The following is a 20101-nucleotide window of genomic DNA, read 5'->3' on the forward strand; positions in this document are numbered from 1 at the left end:
ATCCCACTCACTCCCTGCATCCTTTAATATCCTACCCAGTCTAATCCCACTCTACCCCTCACTCCCTGCACCCTTTAATACCCTACCCAGTCTAAACCCTCTCTCCCCCTCACTCCCCATATTCTTTAATACCCCGTCTAATCCCACTTTCCCTCACTCCCCATGTTAATATCCCACCAAGTCTAATAACACGGTCCCCCTCACTCCCTTTAATATCACACCCAGACTAATACCACTCTCCCCCTCACTCCCTGCATCCTTTAATTTTCTGCCGTCTAATCCCACTCTCCCCCTTTAATATCTCACCCAGTCTAATCCCATTCTCCCCCTCACCCTTTAATATCACAGCCAGTCTAATCCCACTCTTCCCCCACTCCCTTTAATATCTCACTAAAATTAATCCCACTCTCCCCACACCTAACATCCCACTCAGTCTAATCCCAATCTCCCCCTCACTCCCTGCACCCTAAATATCCTACCCAGTCTAATCCCACTCTCCCCCACCCTTTAATATCCCACCCAGTCTAATCCCTCTCCCCCTCACTGCCCACACCCTTTAAAATCCCACCCAGTCTAATCCCACTCTCCCCCTCACTCCCCACACCCTTTAATATCCCACCCAGTCTAATCCCACTCTCCCCCTCACTCCCCATATTCTTTAATATCCCACCTAGTCTAATCCCACTCTCCCCCTCACTCCCTGCACCCTAAATATCCTACCCAGTCTAATCCCACTCTTCCCCACCCTTTAATATCCTACCCATCTAATCCCTCTCCCCCTCACTGCCCGCACCCTTTAATATCCCACCCAGTCTAATCCCACTCTCCCCCTCACACTCCGCACCCTTTAATATCCCACCCAGTCTAATCCCACTCTCCCCCTCACTCCCAACACCCATTAATATCCCACCCAGACTAATCCCACTCTCCCCCTCACTCCCCACACCCATTAATATCCCACCCAGTCTAATCCCACTCTCCCCCTCACTCCCCACACCATTTAATATCCCACCTAATCTAATCCCACTCACTCCCTGCATCCTTTAATATCCTACCCAGTCTAATCCCACTCTACCCCTCACTCCCTGCACCCTTTAATACCCTACCCAGTCTAAACCCTCTCTCCCCCTCACTCCCCATATTCTTTAATACCCCGTCTAATCCCACTTTCCCTCACTCCCCATGTTAATATCCCACCAAGTCTAATAACACGGTCCCCCTCACTCCCTTTAATATCACACCCAGACTAATACCACTCTCCCCCTCACTCCCTGCATCCTTTAATTTTCTGCCGTCTAATCCCACTCTCCCCCTTTAATATCTCACCCAGTCTAATCCCATTCTCCCCCTCACCCTTTAATATCACAGCCAGTCTAATCCCACTCTTCCCCCACTCCCTTTAATATCTCACTAAAATTAATCCCACTCTCCCCACACCTAACATCCCACTCAGTCTAATCCCAATCTCCCCCTCACTCCCTGCACCCTAAATATCCTACCCAGTCTAATCCCACTCTCCCCCACCCTTTAATATCCCACCCAGTCTAATCCCTCTCCCCCTCACTGCCCACACCCTTTAAAATCCCACCCAGTCTAATCCCACTCTCCCCCTCACTCCCCACACCCTTTAATATCCCACCCAGTCTAATCCCACTCTCCCCCTCACTCCCCATATTCTTTAATATCCCACCTAGTCTAATCCCACTCTCCCCCTCACTCCCTGCACCCTAAATATCCTACCCAGTCTAATCCCACTCTTCCCCACCCTTTAATATCCTACCCATCTAATCCCTCTCCCCCTCACTGCCCGCACCCTTTAATATCCCACCCAGTCTAATCCCACTCTCCCCCTCACACTCTGCACCCTTTAATATCCCACCCAGTCTAATCCCACTCTCCCCCTCACTCCCAACACCCATTAATATCCCACCCAGACTAATCCCACTCTCCCCCTCACTCCCCACACCCATTAATATCCCACCCAGTCTAATCCCACTCTCCCCCCTCACTCCCTGCACCCTTTAATATCCCACCCAGTCTAATCCCACTCTCCCCCTCACTCCCAACACCCATTAATATCCCACCCAGACTAATCCCACTCTCCCCCTCACTCCCCACACCCATTAATATCCCACCCAGTCTAATCCCACTCTCCCCCCTCACTCCCTGCACCCTTTAATATCCCACCCAGTCTAATCCCACTCTCCCCCCTCACTCCCTGCACCCTTTAATATCCCACCCAATCTAATCCCACTCTCCCCCTCACTCCCCACACCCATTAATATCCCACCCAGTCTAATCCCACTCTCCCCACACCCATTAATATCCTACCCAGTCTAATCCCACTCTCCCCCTCACTCCCTGCACCCTTTAGTATCCCACCCAGTCTAATCCCACTCTCCCCCTCACCCTTTAATATCCCACCTAATCTAATCCCACTCACTCCCTGCATCCTTTAATATCCTACCCAGTCTAATCCCACTCTCCCCCCACTCCCTGCACCCTTTAATATCCCACCCAGTCTAATCCCACTCTCCCCCACCCTTTAATATCCCACCCAGTCTATTCCCTCTCCCCCTCACACCCTTTAATATCCCACCTAATCTAATCCCACTCACTTCCTGCACCCTTTAATATCCTACCCAGTCTAATCCCACTCTCCCCCTCACCCTTTAATATCCCACCCAGTCTAATCCCTCTCCCCCTCACTGCCCACACCCTTTAATATCCCACCCAGTCTAATCCCTCTACCCCTCACTGCCCACACCCTTTAATATCCTACCCAGTCTAATCCCACTCTCCCCCTCCCTTTAATATCCCACCTAATCTAATCCCACTCACTCCCTGCATCCTTTAATATCCTACCCAGTCTAATCCCACTCTACCCCTCACTCCCTGCACCCTTTAATACCCCACCGTCTAAACCCTCTCCCCATATTCTTTAATACCCCGTCTAATCCCACTTTCCCTCACTCCCCATGTTAATATTCCACTTAGTCTAATGCCACGCTCCCCCTCACTCCCTTTAATATCACACCCAGACTAATTCCACTCTCCCCACACCCTTTAACATCCCACACTGACTAATGCCACTCTCCCCCTCACTCTTCAATATCCTACCCCGTCTAATCCCATTCTCCCCCTCACTCCCTGCATCCTTTAATTTCCTGCCGTCTAATCCCACTCTCCCCCTTTAATATCTCACCCAGTCTAATCCCATTCTCCCCCTCAGCCTTTGATATCCCACCCAGTCTAATCCCACTCTCCCTCCCCCTACCTTTTAATAACCCACCCAGAATAATCCCACTGTCCCTAAATTTCTTAAATCTATATATGCTTACTTCCAGTGACTTTTCCGCATCAAAGTTGGTTTGGGAGCATTGATGTTATAAGATTCACCGCGAGCAGTCCCTTTAGAAAAAAAAATTGCCATTCAGTCTCCTTTGGCAATGGGCACAGGGGTGCAAAATCACAACAGGAGACAACTTTACACGCCGGCATAATAGGGTCTCCGTTTATCAGTAGAGGATTTTCTCGACTCTCCTGCGTTCTGGTACAGGCTCTATCGCCATCAGGGAGCGTCAGCTGCACACAAACCGCTGCATCCTTTTTCTGTCAACATCTCCCATTTTTAATTCCTCCTGCCCCCACAATCGCAGTAGAAGGGCTGAGGCCTGCTCCCAGAGATATGGAGCATCAATGTTTTTCACCTTAACATCTGGTGTCTGTGTTTATATAGCATATTTCACAACCTCTGGATGTCCCAAAGTGTTTTATGAGACTGTTGTAATGTAGGAAAAGCAGCAAACCTCAGCACAGCAAGATCCCACTAACAGCTGTGTAATAATAATCCATATTCACGTCTTAAGTGACATTGGCTAAGGGATCAATAATAACCCCAGGACACACCTGAGAGTTTCCCTGCTTTTCTTCCAAAAAACTGGGATATTTGACAACCACCTGAGGGAAGCAGACAGGGCCTCGGTTTTCATGTCTCACTTTGACTGTGCAGCTCTCTGGAGTGTCCGCCTTCATTCTGTGCTCAGGTCTCTGGAGTGGGGCTGGAGCCCACAACCTTCTTACTCAGACCAAAAGGAAAAAAATACTGCAGGATGTTGGAAATCTGAAATAAAGACAGCAAGTGCTGGAAAAAACTCAGCAGGTCTGGCAGCATCAGTGGAGAGAGAGAAACAGAGTTAACGTTTTGGGTCCAATTTGAGTCTTCTCCAAAGAGTCATATTAGACCTGAAACGTCAGCTCGGATTCTCCCTCCACAGATGCTGCTGGACTGGCTGAGTTTCTCCAGTGCTTTCTGTTTTTATTTGAGACTCGAGAGGCGAGCAAGATACCAAGGGAGTCACAGCTGACACCGTGGCTTAACCAGCAGCAAGGTTAACCCTTCAGGCTGGTGCAATTCCAACAGATCAAACCAGTGAGTTTGAACAAAAAAAAAATGGATAAAACAGGACTGAGGTGAATGGGTAAAAGCAAAATGCTGCGGATGCTGGAAATCTGAAACAAAAAACCAAAATTGCTGGAAAAACTCAGCAGGTCTGACAGCATCTGTGGAGAGAAAGACAGAGTTAACGTTTCGAGTCTGTATGACTCCTCTTCAGAGCTGAAAGCGTGTCCTACTGACTCAAAACGTTAACTCTATCTTCCTTTCCTGGGGCAAATGGGCTTTGACAGCCAGACTGTCTGGATTCCTGGGCCGGGGGGCGGAGGGTGAAACAAGAGATGTATGTTACGGCATAGTTTGACAAGTGCGAACATTAAGTCAAGGCTTGCACACACAGAAAGGTATTTCAGATTAGGTTTATTGAATCTTGCTACACGTTAGATTACAAACAACCCTCCCCACCCACTGCCAACTCTAATTTCAGACACTGGTTCTCTAGTGTAGGCAATTATTACATAAACTAAATTATTTGTCATAGTGAAAGAAAATTAAATGAGCCTCATTTTTCTTTTGTGTAACACCAGTCAAGGGGGTGTAAATTCACCACCCACCACTCCCGCGCCCCAGTCAATTCCATTCCTCTTCTATCTGCCCCCTGCCCCACCCAACAGCCCAAAGAAAACCCCACTTTGCACTTTCCCTTTCACCACCCACCCTCACTGAAGGTGCCAACCCTCGCTGGGTACATTCTTGCAGATGGCAGCTCCCCGCCAGCACTGTGCCCTTGTGGGTCATTCTTATTGCGCAGGGTATATTCAATGTTCGACTACAGGAGGCGTCGCGACTGAATCTTGTCCTCAATCCCCCCCACAAAATGCTTCAGGAATCACCAGCTAGCCAGCGGGCATGAGAGCTTTGTGGGACCTCGACCCTCCCCAGGAGGAGCTGCAGTCAACTGTGCCACCCCTCCCCACCCCCACACCACCATTTGGATCAGCAGCACACTGCACGGTACACTTACAAGCTAGCCCACCAGGGGAGCCACATGTTTGCAAGACACGACTCCCTCTACGAAAATACCAGCCACTGCAAACGCACACAAATAGTGCATCCTACCCGCCAGGTAAAAAGTACCCAGCACAGCTTTGTTAGCCGTTTTGCCATGGCACTCGTGTGAAACACATACATATCCACAGATACACACACATGCACACTCCATCCCCAATAAAAGGTACACTCCGCCCTCTCGCAGCAAGTCCAAAAGCCCACCACAGAAATATACCCAGAAGCCAGGCAGTTTTCCCACCCCCTCTACCTCTTCATGCCAACACGATGGCACCGATGGCAGGTACGTCACTTTTAGCGGTAAATAAAAATAGGGTTGGGGGGGGCGGGGGGGGTAAGAAAATGAGCCTGTTTCTCAGGGAAGTCAGCCTGTTATCTCTAAACTTGGCTAGTAACGGACGGGTTACGCACTCTGGCACTGTGTCACCCTGCCTGTTGAGTGGACCCCAGGCTGCAGGAAGATGAAGGACTAAAATAAAAGCAAGCCCAGCCACCGAAGGCAGATTTACCCGTTCCTGTGCGTCCCTCAAAAGCTGGAATCCAAGCAGCATTGGCAAGGTGTACGAAAGCAGCACCTGTCTGAGGCAGGGTGGTGAAAATGCAGCTTTTAATCATGTGTTTGATTATTCGTGATGGTGGTACAGTTAAGGGCGAGGATGATTTAAAAGGGGGGAGGAGCCAGTTCAGCTTCACAGCACAATCCCCGCGTGCCTTGGACACATCTAGCCACTGTAATTTATACCTCGGGCACACACACGCCAGTACCCGATGCCCCCACGCCTTGAGCTCTGTACCCCGTGTGAACCAGGAGCAGGAAACCGGGCCCCTACACACACACACACACACACATACACACACACACACACACACACACACACGGCGGGCTGCCCCCAGAGGAGCAGCCCGCACTCAAGACACAAGGGATGCCCGTGGTTCACAGGAGCGGATGCAACAACCATCACTCCCCCGAGGGACGGCAAGGCGAAAATGGCAAAACAGGCTCCCCGCCCCTTTAAAAGGCAGCGGCGGGCCGGGGGGAGGGGGTGGGGGGAGCATCAGTGTTCAGGAAGGTAACCTTCACATGTAGGAAAGCACCAGTGTTCAGTGAGGGTATTAGCAGGACCTGTACGAAGGGAGGTTTGTTGTATTCTTTAAGGGGCGGGGTGGGGGAGGGGAAGGAAACAAAAAAAAAATACCCTAGCGAGTAGCATCTGATCACAATCATCAGTGAGAAAGAGAGCGTTAAGAGTGTTTACAGAACCTATGGCTCACAAGGCTGGGCTGCAGTGATTATATCTATTTTTTTTTTGAGATAGAGAGAGAGATGTAAATTTTGTTTTAAATGCCAAGGCGCTGTCGTGCCGCGATCGTGGGGTCGTGTATTCGTCTGGAGAGAGCAAACTTCTGGTCGGAGAGCGGCGACGGCGGCGGAGGAGGAAGAGGAAGAGGAGGAAATCGTCGGTTCATTGGGCATAGCGGGTGTCGGTGGTATTATCGTAGTCAAACTGATCATACCTAAGAGAAAAAGCACATTATGTCAATACAGGGCTGGCCGGAAAGGAAAAGTCGCTCATGCATTCACCGAGGGAGGAGCCAAGGGTGGAACCAAATATAGAGGACTGCAAATGGTGGGGGTGGGGGTGGGGGTGGAAGTGGTGGACGAGGCCTTAATGCTTTTTTTGTTTTAAAATGTGCCTCCTCGATACCGAATTGAGAAACCGTAAACAGGACATCCCGGCACTCTCCTGTCCCCATCCCTCCCCACAGGCTCCAGCCAGGATGTGGTTTCTGATACACAAGACAAGAGAGCTTGCTATGGGTTACCCGACTACTGTGCTTCCCCATGCTTCAAGCCACCACACCTTAAAAGTACTTCACTGGCTGTGAAGCGCTCCAAGACCTCCTGAGCTGTCAGTCACCTTGGGCAGTAGTGTCTGCCCCCAGCTATAGCCATAAGTGAATCTCATCATTAATACACAATTCTATTCGAATGTTTTGTGATCTCTCATAACATAAAGAGTTGTGTGGTTGTACAGCGGAGGGAGATGGGAAACAAGTTGCTAGACTTGGGGAGCCTTTGGACAGGAGAAATGTCAGGCGGTGAGGATCAACAGGCCCCGTGCTGTGCCAGCCAGAGAAGGGTACACCATGTCAGGCACAGGTCCGGGCACAAGTCACCTGCCCGCTCCCCAGTCTATGAAATGCTGTTCAGTTCAGGGAGTACTAGGGGAGAATTCAAGGGAAAGGGGAAATAGATGGACTGTTCCCCTGTTTTATCCTGCATACCTGGGTGAAGACACTTCTGCAAAAGTAGGGAATGCAACTCAGGGCTGTGTCTGCGGGTAGGAGGTTGGGGGAAAGAGAAGGTTCTTAAGCAAGCAGCTTTGCCGGCGACTGGGATTCTTCATGGAGAACGTGAGGCATCCTGGTGTGAGCAGGTGCAATTAAGACAGAGAGAGGCTCCTGACAAAACACATGTAACTAATCCGTGAGAGAAAGAGGCAACTGATTTGAAGGATATAATTTGAAAATTTGACCCACAATCGTCACACACAACCCCAAACATTGCACAAATAGAGAGGCAAGCTTGCTGACGTTACAACAACCCCCCTTCACCATTCGAACCCAAGTGTTAAAGGAAGTCACAACTGTTCACAATGCCAATCACCACTGAGTGTGCCAATCTGATGCCAAGTGGCCACAAATGTCAGCTTGCTCACAGTTCCTCATAGTGAATGTATCTGCCCCCCCCAGAGATCTCACATCATCTTTATAAACAGCAACTCCCACGACCACAACAGAGTCCACCCTGGCCATCGTCACTCAAGAGCTGAGAAGTTAGCTCATAGGTAATTGGGAGGTTAAAAAAAAAACAAATTTTCAACAAGGGAACACTCAGAGCAACCTACCCAGGAAACAGATATTTTGTAAAAGAAATACAGTACCGACGAGATTCTCCGAGATAGCCACGTTTTAGAATTGGTCAGTGGAACAGGCTAGTGGCTTTCCAGAATTTACAGGCGGTCCCACTAAGACTTGACCTCACCTTTTCACATGTAGAAGCAACGTGCACTGGGAAGGCAAACTAGAATTGTAAACCCAGGATGTTTCATACAGTTTAAATGAGCACGGAGCTAAATACTTCACACTCTCCCCATTTTATTTCACTGAATGCAACGTGACAGGGCTTCTGCATATCAATCCAGGGTTCCGAGAGTGCCTGACTACTGCAAATGATACTGTCGCAATCTGCTCTCTGTTACCTTTGAGAGAATTTGCTCAAGTTTAGTAAGTCTTCTGAAACTTGTTTTCATTACACAAGGCTTGTTAGTTAGTGGAAGACACTCAAGTTAAGGAGGTGGTGCCTCTTGTAAGGGAATTCTGCAGGAACCTCTGGAATTATGAACATGTCTATGGCTCCCACAAAATCCCTTCTGCAGCTGTGAAATAAAATGGACACTTTCGATCAATTCAAATGGCGCTCTCCGAGCGATGACCAGTCCTTCAGACAGTGAGAACTTACTCCTTTCATCAAAGCAAAACTCGCTCAGGACACACGATGAAACAGCCACACCACAACTGAATCATCTAGGAGGTGGCCATTCGGCCCTTCGTGCTCGTGCCAGTTCCCTGAACCAGCTGCCCAATACACTCTTGATCAAAACCCCTTTGTGATTTTGAACACCTCCATCAAATCTCTCCCTTAAACTTCTCTGCAGGAAGGGGAGCAACCCCAGCAACTTCTCTGTTCTCACCCAAAATGTTTCATCCCAGGCACCATGTGAATAAATCAGTTTTACGCCCTCACTAAAGCCTTAAGTGTCCCAAAGCTCTGCGTCACTGGGAGGGTTTTTCTCAGGTCGTGAATGGGTCTAAGGTTGAGAAACTGATAGATCGCTTCCTATGATTAGTCAACAACTTCCAGCAACATTTCGTCAGGATGGTAAGAAAGATAAGTGCGCACTCTAGCAGCGCCTCTGAAAGAAGCCCTCTGGAAGGGTACAAAGTGCGTTCCACAGCACACAACACTCTCTCCAGACACAACCTCGGCCACAAAGGTTTTAGAAGCTATAGCAGAGCTGCTGGCTATCTCCCTGCAGTTTTGCGCAGACTGATCTGATTAGTATATAATTATTCCCCGGCAACTGTGTTCTCGAACTGCACAGTTGACACGCTAAAGAATCTGGTAAATTTACAACCAGAAGTTAAAAAGCAAAAGCACCCACAGCTAGGGGGCAAGTAGACTTGTCTCTCACCGGCACAACGTATACCGCTCCACGCCAGCGTTAGGATCTGTGTTACTTACTGTGGAGCCCACAGGACACCCGAGCTGGCACTACCGCTCCGAAACCAGGGCGCTGCCAAGGGAAGAGTCTTCAGCGGGTGGCTCAGAATTCCATGTGGGAGTGGGGAGACAAGTTACATTAATGGCAGGCCAGGCTGCACCTTCCTCACCCCCACCCACTGGCTGAGAAGCCTCACAGGCCCCCTTACTCCCCGTGTTTTTGCCTGCAACGGATACATACCTACTGATGCTATCGTCTATGAATTTCTCGTTCTGATATTTTGGCACAGTGAGTGGCGACAGACGGGTGCGTTCGTACAGGGTGCAGCTGTTGGCCGTCGCCGCAGATGTGCTTAGGCGGTTTGGGCTCCTCTCCCTCACGTAATCGAGCGGCGTGTAACTTGCGGCAGCGCCCGCGGCCTGGTAATCTTCGTAATAGTCGTAATAGGAGCCGTGGCCATAGTCGTAGTCGTAATACGAATAGTAAGAGGGGTAATATTGGGATTGGAACTGGTACTGGCTGTACTGATTATAGCGCGCCGAGTGGCAATCTCGTGCCTGGTGCCCCTGCCTTCCGCAGCGCTGGCAGACATCCCGTTGCCCACCAGATTTCCCGTAGGTCGAACGGGAGAGCTGCACCCTGAGCTTGTTCCCGTTGAATTCCTTCTCGTCCAGGTTGGTAATCGCTTGGACGGCGTCTTCCTCCTTCTCCATGTGCACAAAGGCGTAATCTGTGGAGCGAAAAAAGTATAAACGTCACGGTAACAGGGCCTTACGTACTTGCCCTGGTGCTGGCAAACTACTGGAGGGGAGCCATACCTGACGCTGAGACACCGTTTCACACTGGGGAAGTTAGATAAGCACGAGGGAAAATGGAAGAGTGAATATTCTGAAAGGGCGATCGTTGTTAATGTTAATGCTGGAAATACTCAGCAGGATCTGTGGAGCGAAACAAAGTTTAATGTTAACTCTCTTTCTCTCCCTGGATGCTGCCAGACCTGCTGAGTATTTCCAGCATTTTCTTTCCTCAATTTCAGATTTCCAGCATCTGCAATACTTTTTTGCTTTTTAAAAAATATATATACAATTCAGGGTCACTGGGTTTAGAAAAACCATTATATCCTTGTCGGAAAAGGTTCAAATTGTTCTTCTGACTCACTAGCTTTATACTGGGTCTATCATTATCACACACGCTCCCTTATATAAATTGTCAAACTTACTTCTGGACCTGTTTCCTTACTGGAAACTCTTTGTAATGTCATTGAATTGTGGCAATTCATTTTGCAGCCTGTTCTTAAACAGTCAGCCAACACCAACACTTTTTCCAACAAAAGGACTTGATCCCAATTATCCGGCTTCTGCAACCAAGGCTCGAGGTTCGCGTCTCCAGACCCAAACGAACAGGAATCGTCGGGAGCAAGGCGAAACGTTTAGGACGGAGACTCGGGTTTCTGAACCAGCGTCGCTGAGCCATACCGATCAGGAAGGTGTCAGTCCCGGAGGGGACTGGGAGCACGGCTGCCACAACGAGCTTCAGCTTCCATCAGCTCAGGATGGGACACTCAGCCTGAACTGCTGCCAGCGATTGCCATTTTGGTGACCGCCAACACACCTAAAAAATTGGAAGCGCACGTGCGCGCACAGGATTGAGTTTGGCCATACAGCCACTGGCCGGAAAGCAGATTTGCATCAGCGTTGACAAGGTAAATTTAGTCGAGGCCTGCTCCCCGGGCAAACGGTTTGTCGAGCCGCACCATGCGGGGGTCACACAAGGATTGGCCAAACCCAGCAGTGACAGAACTGCATGAGTCGGTGCCATCAGTACACATCGGGGGGACGTAAGATGTTCGAAAGTGAAGGTTCAACCACAGAAAATGGGGATTTACATCCCTAGACAAATCCCCACAGTCCTAGATAGAGGATTGTGTGTGAAAAAATAAAACAGGAAAGACAGAAATTTCTTCTCAAACTAACAGTCCCACTGAGACAGGCACTCTCGCCAGCATTTTATTTAATTTGCAACCCTTTCCCTTCCTCACCATTTCCTTACTCTTGGTGTCCCACACCCCCAGATTTACGTTCTGACTCAATCTCCCCACAACCTCTCTCAGCAGCACTGAGGGAGGCAGTGTCTCTCGGATGGGATGCTTTAAAAAATCAAAGACCCCATCGGGAGGACCTGAAGGATCCTCACAGCTGCTGTTTGGAAGAAGAGTCGGGGGGGGGGGGGAGGGAGGGGGCGCGCTAAATGGCATTCTGCCGCCCCAATACAAGGGGGTGGGGGAGGAGAACAGAAAGGCCTCCTGTCACCCCAATTCAGGGCGGGGGGTGACGGGACTGAATGGCCGCCTGCCACCTAATACTTGGAGGGGGAAAAGAATGGCCTCCTGCCACCCTGATGGGTGGGGGGAGGATGAAGATGAAAAGGGGGGGTGGGGAGTTGATGATGATGAACTGGGGGGATGATGATGATGATGAATGGGGTGATGACCATGAAGAATGGGGGGCGGGGTGATGAAGATGATGAATGCTGGGGGGTGATGAAGATGATGAATGCTGGGGGGTGATGAACATGATGAATGCTGGGGGGTGATGAACATGATGAATGCTGGGGGGTGATGAACATGATGAATGCTGGGGGGTGATGAACATGATGAATGCTGGGGGGTGATGAACATGATGAATGCTGGGGGGTCATGAACATGATGAATGCTGGGGGGTCATGAACATGATGAATGCTGGGGGGTCATGAACATGATGAATGCTGGGGGGTGATGAACATGATGAATGCCGGGGGGGTGATGAACATGATGAATGCTGGGGGGTGATGAACATGATGAATGCTGGGGGGTGATGAACATGATGAATGCTGGGGGGTGATGAACATGATGAATGCTGGGGGGTGATGAACATGATGAATGCTGGGGGGTGATGAACATGATGAATGCTGGGGGGTGATGAACATGATGAATGCTGGGGGGTGATGAACATGATGAATGCTGGGGGGTGATGAACATGATGAATGCTGGGGGGTGATGAACATGATGAATGCTGGGGGGTGATGAACATGATGAATGCTGGGGGGTGATGAACATGATGAATGCTGGGGGGTGATGAACATGATGAATGCTGGGGGGTGATGAACATGATGAATGCTGGGGGGTGATGAACATGATGAATGCTGGGGGGTGATGAACATGATGAATGCTGGGGGGTGATGAACATGATGAATGCTGGGGGGTGATGAACATGATGAATGCTGGGGGGTGATGAACATGATGAATGCTGGGGGGTGATGAACATGATGAATGCTGGGGGGTGATGAACATGATGAATGCTGGGGGGTGATGAACATGATGAATGCTGGGGGGTGATGAACATGATGAATGCTGGGGGGTCATGAACATGATGAATGCTGGGGGGTCATGAACATGATGAATGCTGGGGGGTGATGAACATGATGAATGCTGGGGGGTGATGAACATGATGAATGCTGGGGGGTGATGAACATGATGAATGCTGGAGGGTGATGAACATGATGAATGCTGGGGGGTGATGAACATGATGAATGGGGGGGTGATGAACATGATGAATGGGGGGGTGATGAATATGATGAATGGGGGGGTGATGAACATGATGAATGGGGGGGTGATGAACATGATGAATGGGGGGGTGATGAACATGATGAATGGGGGGGTGATGAACATGATGAATGGAGGTTGATGAACATGATGAATGGGGGGGTGATGAACATGATGAATGGGGGGGTGATGAACATGATCAATGGGGGGGTGATGAACATGATCAATGGGGGGGTGATGAACATGATGAATGGGGGGGGTGATGAGGATGATGAATGGGGGGGGGTGATGAGGATGATGAATGAGGGGGGTGATGAGGATGATGAATGGTGGGGGGGTGATGAGGATGATGAATGGTGGGGGGGGTGATGAGGATGATGAATGGTGGGGGGGGTGATGAGGATGATGAATGGTGGGGGGGTGATGAGGATGATGAATGGGGGGGGTGATGAGGATGATGAATGGGTGGGTGATGAGGATGATGAATGGGGGGGTGATGAACATGATGAATGGGGGGTTATGAACATGATGAATGGGGGTTGATGAACATGATGAATGGGGGGGTGATGAACATGATCAATGGGGGGGTGATGAGGATGATGAATGGGGGGGGTGATGAACATGATGAATGGGGGGGGTGATGAGGATGATGAATGGGGGGGGTGATGAGGATGATGAATGGGGGGGTGATGAGGATGATGAATGGGGGGGGTGATGAGGATGATGAATGAGGGGGGTGATGAGGATGATGAATGAGGGGGGTGATGAGGATGATGAATGGTGGGGGGGGTGATGAGGATGATGAATGGTGGGGGGGGTGATGAGGATGATGAATGGTGGGGGGGGGTGATGAGGATGATGAATGGTGGGGGGGGTGATGAGGATGATGAATGGTGGGGGGGGGTGATGAGGATGATGAATGGGGGCGGTGATGAGGATGATGAATGGGGGGGTGATGAGGATGATGAATGGGGGGGGGTGATGAGGATGATGAATGAGGGGGTGATGAACATGATGAATGGGGGTTGATGAACATGATGAATGGGGGTTGATGAACATGATGAATGGGGGAGTGATGAACATGATGAATGGGGGGGTGATGAACATGATGAATGGGGGGGGTGATGAACATGATGAATGGAGGTTGATGAACATGATGAATGCGGGGGGGTGATGAGGATGATGAATGGGGGGGTGATGAGGATGATGAATGTGGGGGGTGATGAGGATGATGAATGGTGGGGGGTGATGAGGATGATGAATGGTGGGGGGTGATGAGGATGATGAATGGGGGGGTGATGAGGATGATGAATGTGGGGGGTGATGAGGATGATGAATGGTGGGGGGGTGATGAGGATGATGAATGGTGGGGGGTGATGAGGATGATGAATGGGGGGGTGATGAGGATGATGAATGGGGGGGTGATGAACATGATGAATGGGGGTTGATGAACATGATGAATGGGGGGGTGATGAACATGATGAATGTGGGGGCGATGAACATGATGAATGGGGGGGTGATGAACATGATGAATGGGGGGGTGATGAACATGATGAATGGAGGTTGATGAACATGATGAACGGGGGGGTGATGAACATGATGAATGGGGGGGTGATGAACATGATGAATGGGGGGGTGATGAACATAATGAATGGGAGGGTGATGAACATGATGAATGGGTGTTGATGAACATGATGAATGGGGGGGCTGATGAAGATGATGAATGTGGGGGCTGATGAAGATGATGAATGGGGGGGGGGCGATGAGGATGATGAATGGGGGGGGGGCGATGAGGATGATGAATGGGGGGGGGCGATGAGGATGATGAATGGGGGGGGGCGATGAGGATGATGAATGGGGGGCGATGAAGATGATGAATGGGGGTGATGAAGATGATGAATGGGGGTGATGAAGATGATGAATGGGGGTGATGAAGATGATGAATGGGGGGGTGATGAAGATGATGAATGGGGGGGTGATGAAGATGATGAATGGGGGGGTGATGAAGTTGATGAATGGGGGGCTGATGAAGATGATGAATGGGGGGGTGATAAAGATGATGAATGGGGAGGGTGATAAAGATGATGAATGGGGGGGCTGGTGAAGATGATGAATGGGGGGGTGGTGAAGATGATGAATGGGGGGGTGGTGAAGATGATGAATGGAGGGGTGATGAAAATGATGAATGGGGGGTGGTGGTGATGATGATGAATGGGGGGGTGATGAGGATGATAAATGGGGGGGTGATGAAGATGATGATGAATGGGGGGGTGATGAGGATGATGAATGGAGGGGTGATGAGGATGATGAATGGGGGGGTGATGAAGATGATGAATGGGGTGGTGATGAAGATATGATTGGGGGGGTGATGAAGATGATGAATGGGGGGGTGATGAAGATGATGAATGGGGGGGTGATGAAGATGATGAATGGGGGGGTGATGAAGATGATGAATGGAGGGGTGATGAAGATGATGAATGGGGGGGTGATGGTGATGATGATGAATGGGGGGGTGATGAGGATGATGAATGGGGGGGTGATGAAGATGATGATGAATGGGGGGGTGATGAGCATGATGAATGGGGGGGGTGATGAACATGATGAATGGAGGTTGATGAACATGATGAATGCGGGGGGGTGATGAGGATGATGAATGGGGGTGTGATGAGGATGATGAATGTGGGGGGTGATGAGGATGATGAATGGTGGGGGGTGATGAGGATGATGAATGGTGGGGGGTGATGAGGATGATGAATGGGGGGGTGATGAGGATGATGAATGTGGGGGGTGATGAGGATGATGAATGGTGGGGGGGTGATGAGGATGATGAATGGTGGGGGGTGATGAGGATGATGAATGGTGGGGGGTGATGAGGATGATGAATGGGGGGGTGATGAACATGATGAATGGTGGGGGTGATGAGGATGATGAATGGGGGGGTGATGAGGATGATGAATGTGGGGGGTGACGAAGATGATGAATGGGGGGGTGATGAAGATGATGAATGGGGGGGTGATGAAGATGATGAATGGAGGGGTGATGAAGATGATGAATGGGGGGGTGATGGTGATGATGATGAATGGGGGGGTGATGAAGATGATGATGAATGGGGGGGTGATGAAGATGATGATGAATGGGGGGGTGATGAGGATGATGAATGTGGGGGGTGATGAGGATGATGAATGGTGGGGGGGTGATGAACATGATGAATGGTGGGGGGTGATGAGGATGATGAATGGTGGGGGGTGATGAGGATGATGAATGGGGGGGTGATGAGGATGATGAATGTGGGGGGTGATGAGGATGATGAATGTGGGGGCTGATGAGGATGATGAATGGGGGGGTGATGAGGATGATGAATGGGGGGGGTGATGAGGATGATGAATGGGGGGGTGATGAACATGATGAATGGGGGTTGATGAACATGATGAATGGGGGGGTGATGAACATGATGAATGTGGGGGCGATGAACATGATGAATGGGGGGGTGATGAACATGATGAATGGGGGGGTGATGAACATGATGAATGGAGGTTGATGAACATGATGAACGGGGGGGTGATGAACATGATGAATGGGGGGGTGATGAACATGATGAATGGGGGGGTGATGAACATAATGAATGGGGGGGTGATGAACATGATGAATGGGTGTTGATGAACATGATGAATGGGGGGGCTGATGAAGATGATGAATGTGGGGGCTGATGAAGATGATGAATGGGGGGGGGGGCGATGAGGATGATGAATGGGGGGGGGGGCGATGAGGATGATGAATGGGGGGGGCGATGAGGATGATGAATGGGGGGGGGCGATGAGGATGATGAATGGGGGGGGCGATGAGGATGATGAATGGGGGGCGATGAAGATGATGAATGGGGGGTGATGAAGATGATGAATGGGGGTGATGAAGATGATGAATGGGGGTGATGAAGATGATGAATGGGGGGGTGATGAAGATGATGAATGGGGGGGTGATGAAGATGATGAATGGGGGGGTGATGAAGTTGATGAATGGGGGGCTGATGAAGATGATGAATGGGGGGGTGATAAAGATGATGAATGGGGAGGGTGATAAAGATGATGAATGGGGGGGCTGGTGAAGATGATGAATGGGGGGGTGGTGAAGATGATGAATGGGGGGGTGGTGAAGATGATGAATGGGGGGGTGGTGAAGATGATGAATGGAGGGGTGATGAAAATGATGAATGGGGGGTGGTGGTGATGATGATGAATGGGGGGGTGATGAGGATGATAAATGGGGGGGTGATGAAGATGATGATGAATGGGGGGGTGATGAGGATGATGAATGGAGGGGTGATGAGGATGATGAATGGGGGGGTGATGAAGATGATGAATGGGGTGGTGATGAAGATGATGATTGGGGGGGTGATGAACATGATGAATGGGGGGGTGATGAACATGATGAATGGGGGGGTGATGAACATGATGAATGGTGGAGGGGGGGTGATGAGGATGATGAATGGAGGTTGATGAACATGAACGGGTGGGTGATGAACATGATGAATGGGGGGGTGATGAACATGATGAATGGGGGGGTGATGAACATGATGAATGGGGGGGTGATGAACATGATGAATGGGGGGGTGATGAACATGATGAATGGTGGAGGGGGGGTGATGAGGATGATGAATGGGGGGCGATGAGGATGATGAATGGGGGGGTGATGAACATGATGAATGGTGGAGGTGGGGTGATGAGGATGATGAATGGAGGTTGATGAACATGAACGGGTGGGTGATGAACATGATGAATGGGGGGGTGATGAACATGATGAATGGGGGGGTGATGAACATGATGAATGGGGGGGGTGATGAACATGATGAATGGGGGGGGTGATGAACATGATGAATGGTGGAGGGGGGGTGATGAGGATGATGAATGGGGGGGGCGATGAGGATGATGAATGGGGGGGTGATGAGGATGATGAATGGTGGGGGTGATGAGGATGATGAATGGGGGGGGTGATGAGGATGATGAATGGGGGGGTGATGAGGATGATGAATGGGGGGGGTGATGAGGATGATGAATGGTGGGGGGGTGATGAGGATGATGAATGGTGGGGTGTGATGAGGATGATGAATTGTGGGGGGTGATGAACATGATGAATGGGGGGGTGATGAACATGATGAATGGGGGGGGTGATGAACATGATGAATGGGGGGGGATGAACATGATGAATGGAGGTTGATGAACATGAACGGGGGGGTGATGAACATGATGAATGGGGGGGTGATGAACATGATGAATGGGGGGGTGATGAACATGATGAATGGGGGGGTGATGAACATGATGAATGGGGGGGTGATGAACATGATGAATGGGGGGGTGATGAACATGATGAATGGGGGGGGTGATGAACCTGATGAATGGGGGGGTGATGAACATGATGAATGGTGGAGGGGGGGTGATGAGGATGATGAATGGGGGGCGATGAGGATGATGAATGGGGGGGTGATGAGGATGATGAATGGTGGGGGTGATGAGGATGATGAATGGGGGGGGTGATGAGGATGATGAATGGGGGGGGTGATGAGGATGATGAATGGGGGTGTGATGAGGATGATGAATGGGGGGGGTGATGAGGATGATGAATGGTGGGGGGGTGATGAGGATGATGAATGGGGGGGGTGTGATGAGGATGATGAATTGTGGGGGGTGATGAACATGATGAATTGTGGGGGGTGATGAACATGATGAATGGGGGGGTGATGAACATGATGAATGGGGGGGTGATGAGGATGATGAATGGGGGGATGATGAGGATGATGAATGGGGGGGGGTGATGAGGATGATGAATGGGGGGGGGTGATGAGGATGATGAATGGGGGGGGTGATGAGGATGATGAATGGGGGGGTGATGAACATGATGAATGGGGGTGATGAACATGATGAATGGGGGGGTGATGAACATGATGAATGGGGGGGGTGATGAACATGATGAATGGGGGGGGTGATGAAGATGATGATTGGGGGGGGGTGATGAAGATGATGATTGGGGGTTGATGAAGATGATGATTGGGGGGGTGATGAAGATGATGATTGGGGGGTGATGAAGATAATGAATAGGGGTGTGATGAAGGTAATGAATGGGGGGGTGATGAAAATAATGAATGGGGGGGGGTGCGTGCTGCGCTGACGTCACCGGGAAAGCCCTCTATCTCGGCTGCCGCCGCCATCACCTTTGACGATGTCGCACTCCAGCACCCGGCCGTACTCCTCGAATTTGGCCCGCAGCTCCTGGTTGCTGCAGCCAGGCGCCAGGTTGCCGACGTAGACCTTGGTGACCGCGGCGGGCCGGGGCCGCGACTCGGCCACGTTGAGCTTCTGGCCGTGCAGCTCGTACTGGTTGAGTGCGGCAATGGCCTGGTTCGCCTCCTCGGCGCTCTCCATATGCACGAAGCCGTAATGCCGGATGATGTCGCACTCCCGCACCGTGCCGTAGTACTCGAACAGGGTCCGCAGCTCGTCCACCGTGCCGTCGCTCGGTATGTTCCCCACGAAGATCTTCATTTTTGCCCCCTCCCCTCTCGGTTCTAATCGATTTCTCTCTCGCTGTCTCCCCGCCCCCCCTCCGAATCACCTCACGGGGCTTCCACAAAATGGCGCCGGTCCTGACCGTTCGTCCGAGCGGGGAGGGAAGGGGAAAGGCCGCCTTCATTATTGACTGACGGCCCTTCTGACCAATGGCAGCCGGCCTGGCCGACGTGTGGCCAATCAGCCGACGCGTTCCTCCTCCTCAGGGCCTACC

General features: G+C 50.7%; 1 protein-coding gene across 1 annotated transcript; it reads right to left on the reverse strand.

Annotated features, from left to right (window-relative positions):
• Window positions 1-4800: 4800 nt before the first annotated feature.
• Window positions 4801-19989, reverse strand: LOC121272967 (RNA-binding protein 4-like). The gene is made up of 3 exons (XM_041179869.1): window positions 19533-19989; window positions 9991-10480; window positions 4801-6979 (listed from the first exon to the last, which is right to left on the reverse strand). Exons 1-3 carry the CDS (start codon window positions 19861-19863, stop codon window positions 6928-6930), a joined length of 873 nt encoding a protein of 290 aa, XP_041035803.1. The 5' UTR covers window positions 19864-19989; the 3' UTR covers window positions 4801-6927.
• Window positions 19990-20101: the final 112 nt, after the last annotated feature.

This window comes from Carcharodon carcharias, chromosome 37 (genome assembly GCF_017639515.1).
Source record: "Carcharodon carcharias isolate sCarCar2 chromosome 37, sCarCar2.pri, whole genome shotgun sequence".
In the NCBI taxonomy this organism is placed as follows: domain Eukaryota; kingdom Metazoa; phylum Chordata; class Chondrichthyes; order Lamniformes; family Lamnidae; genus Carcharodon; species Carcharodon carcharias.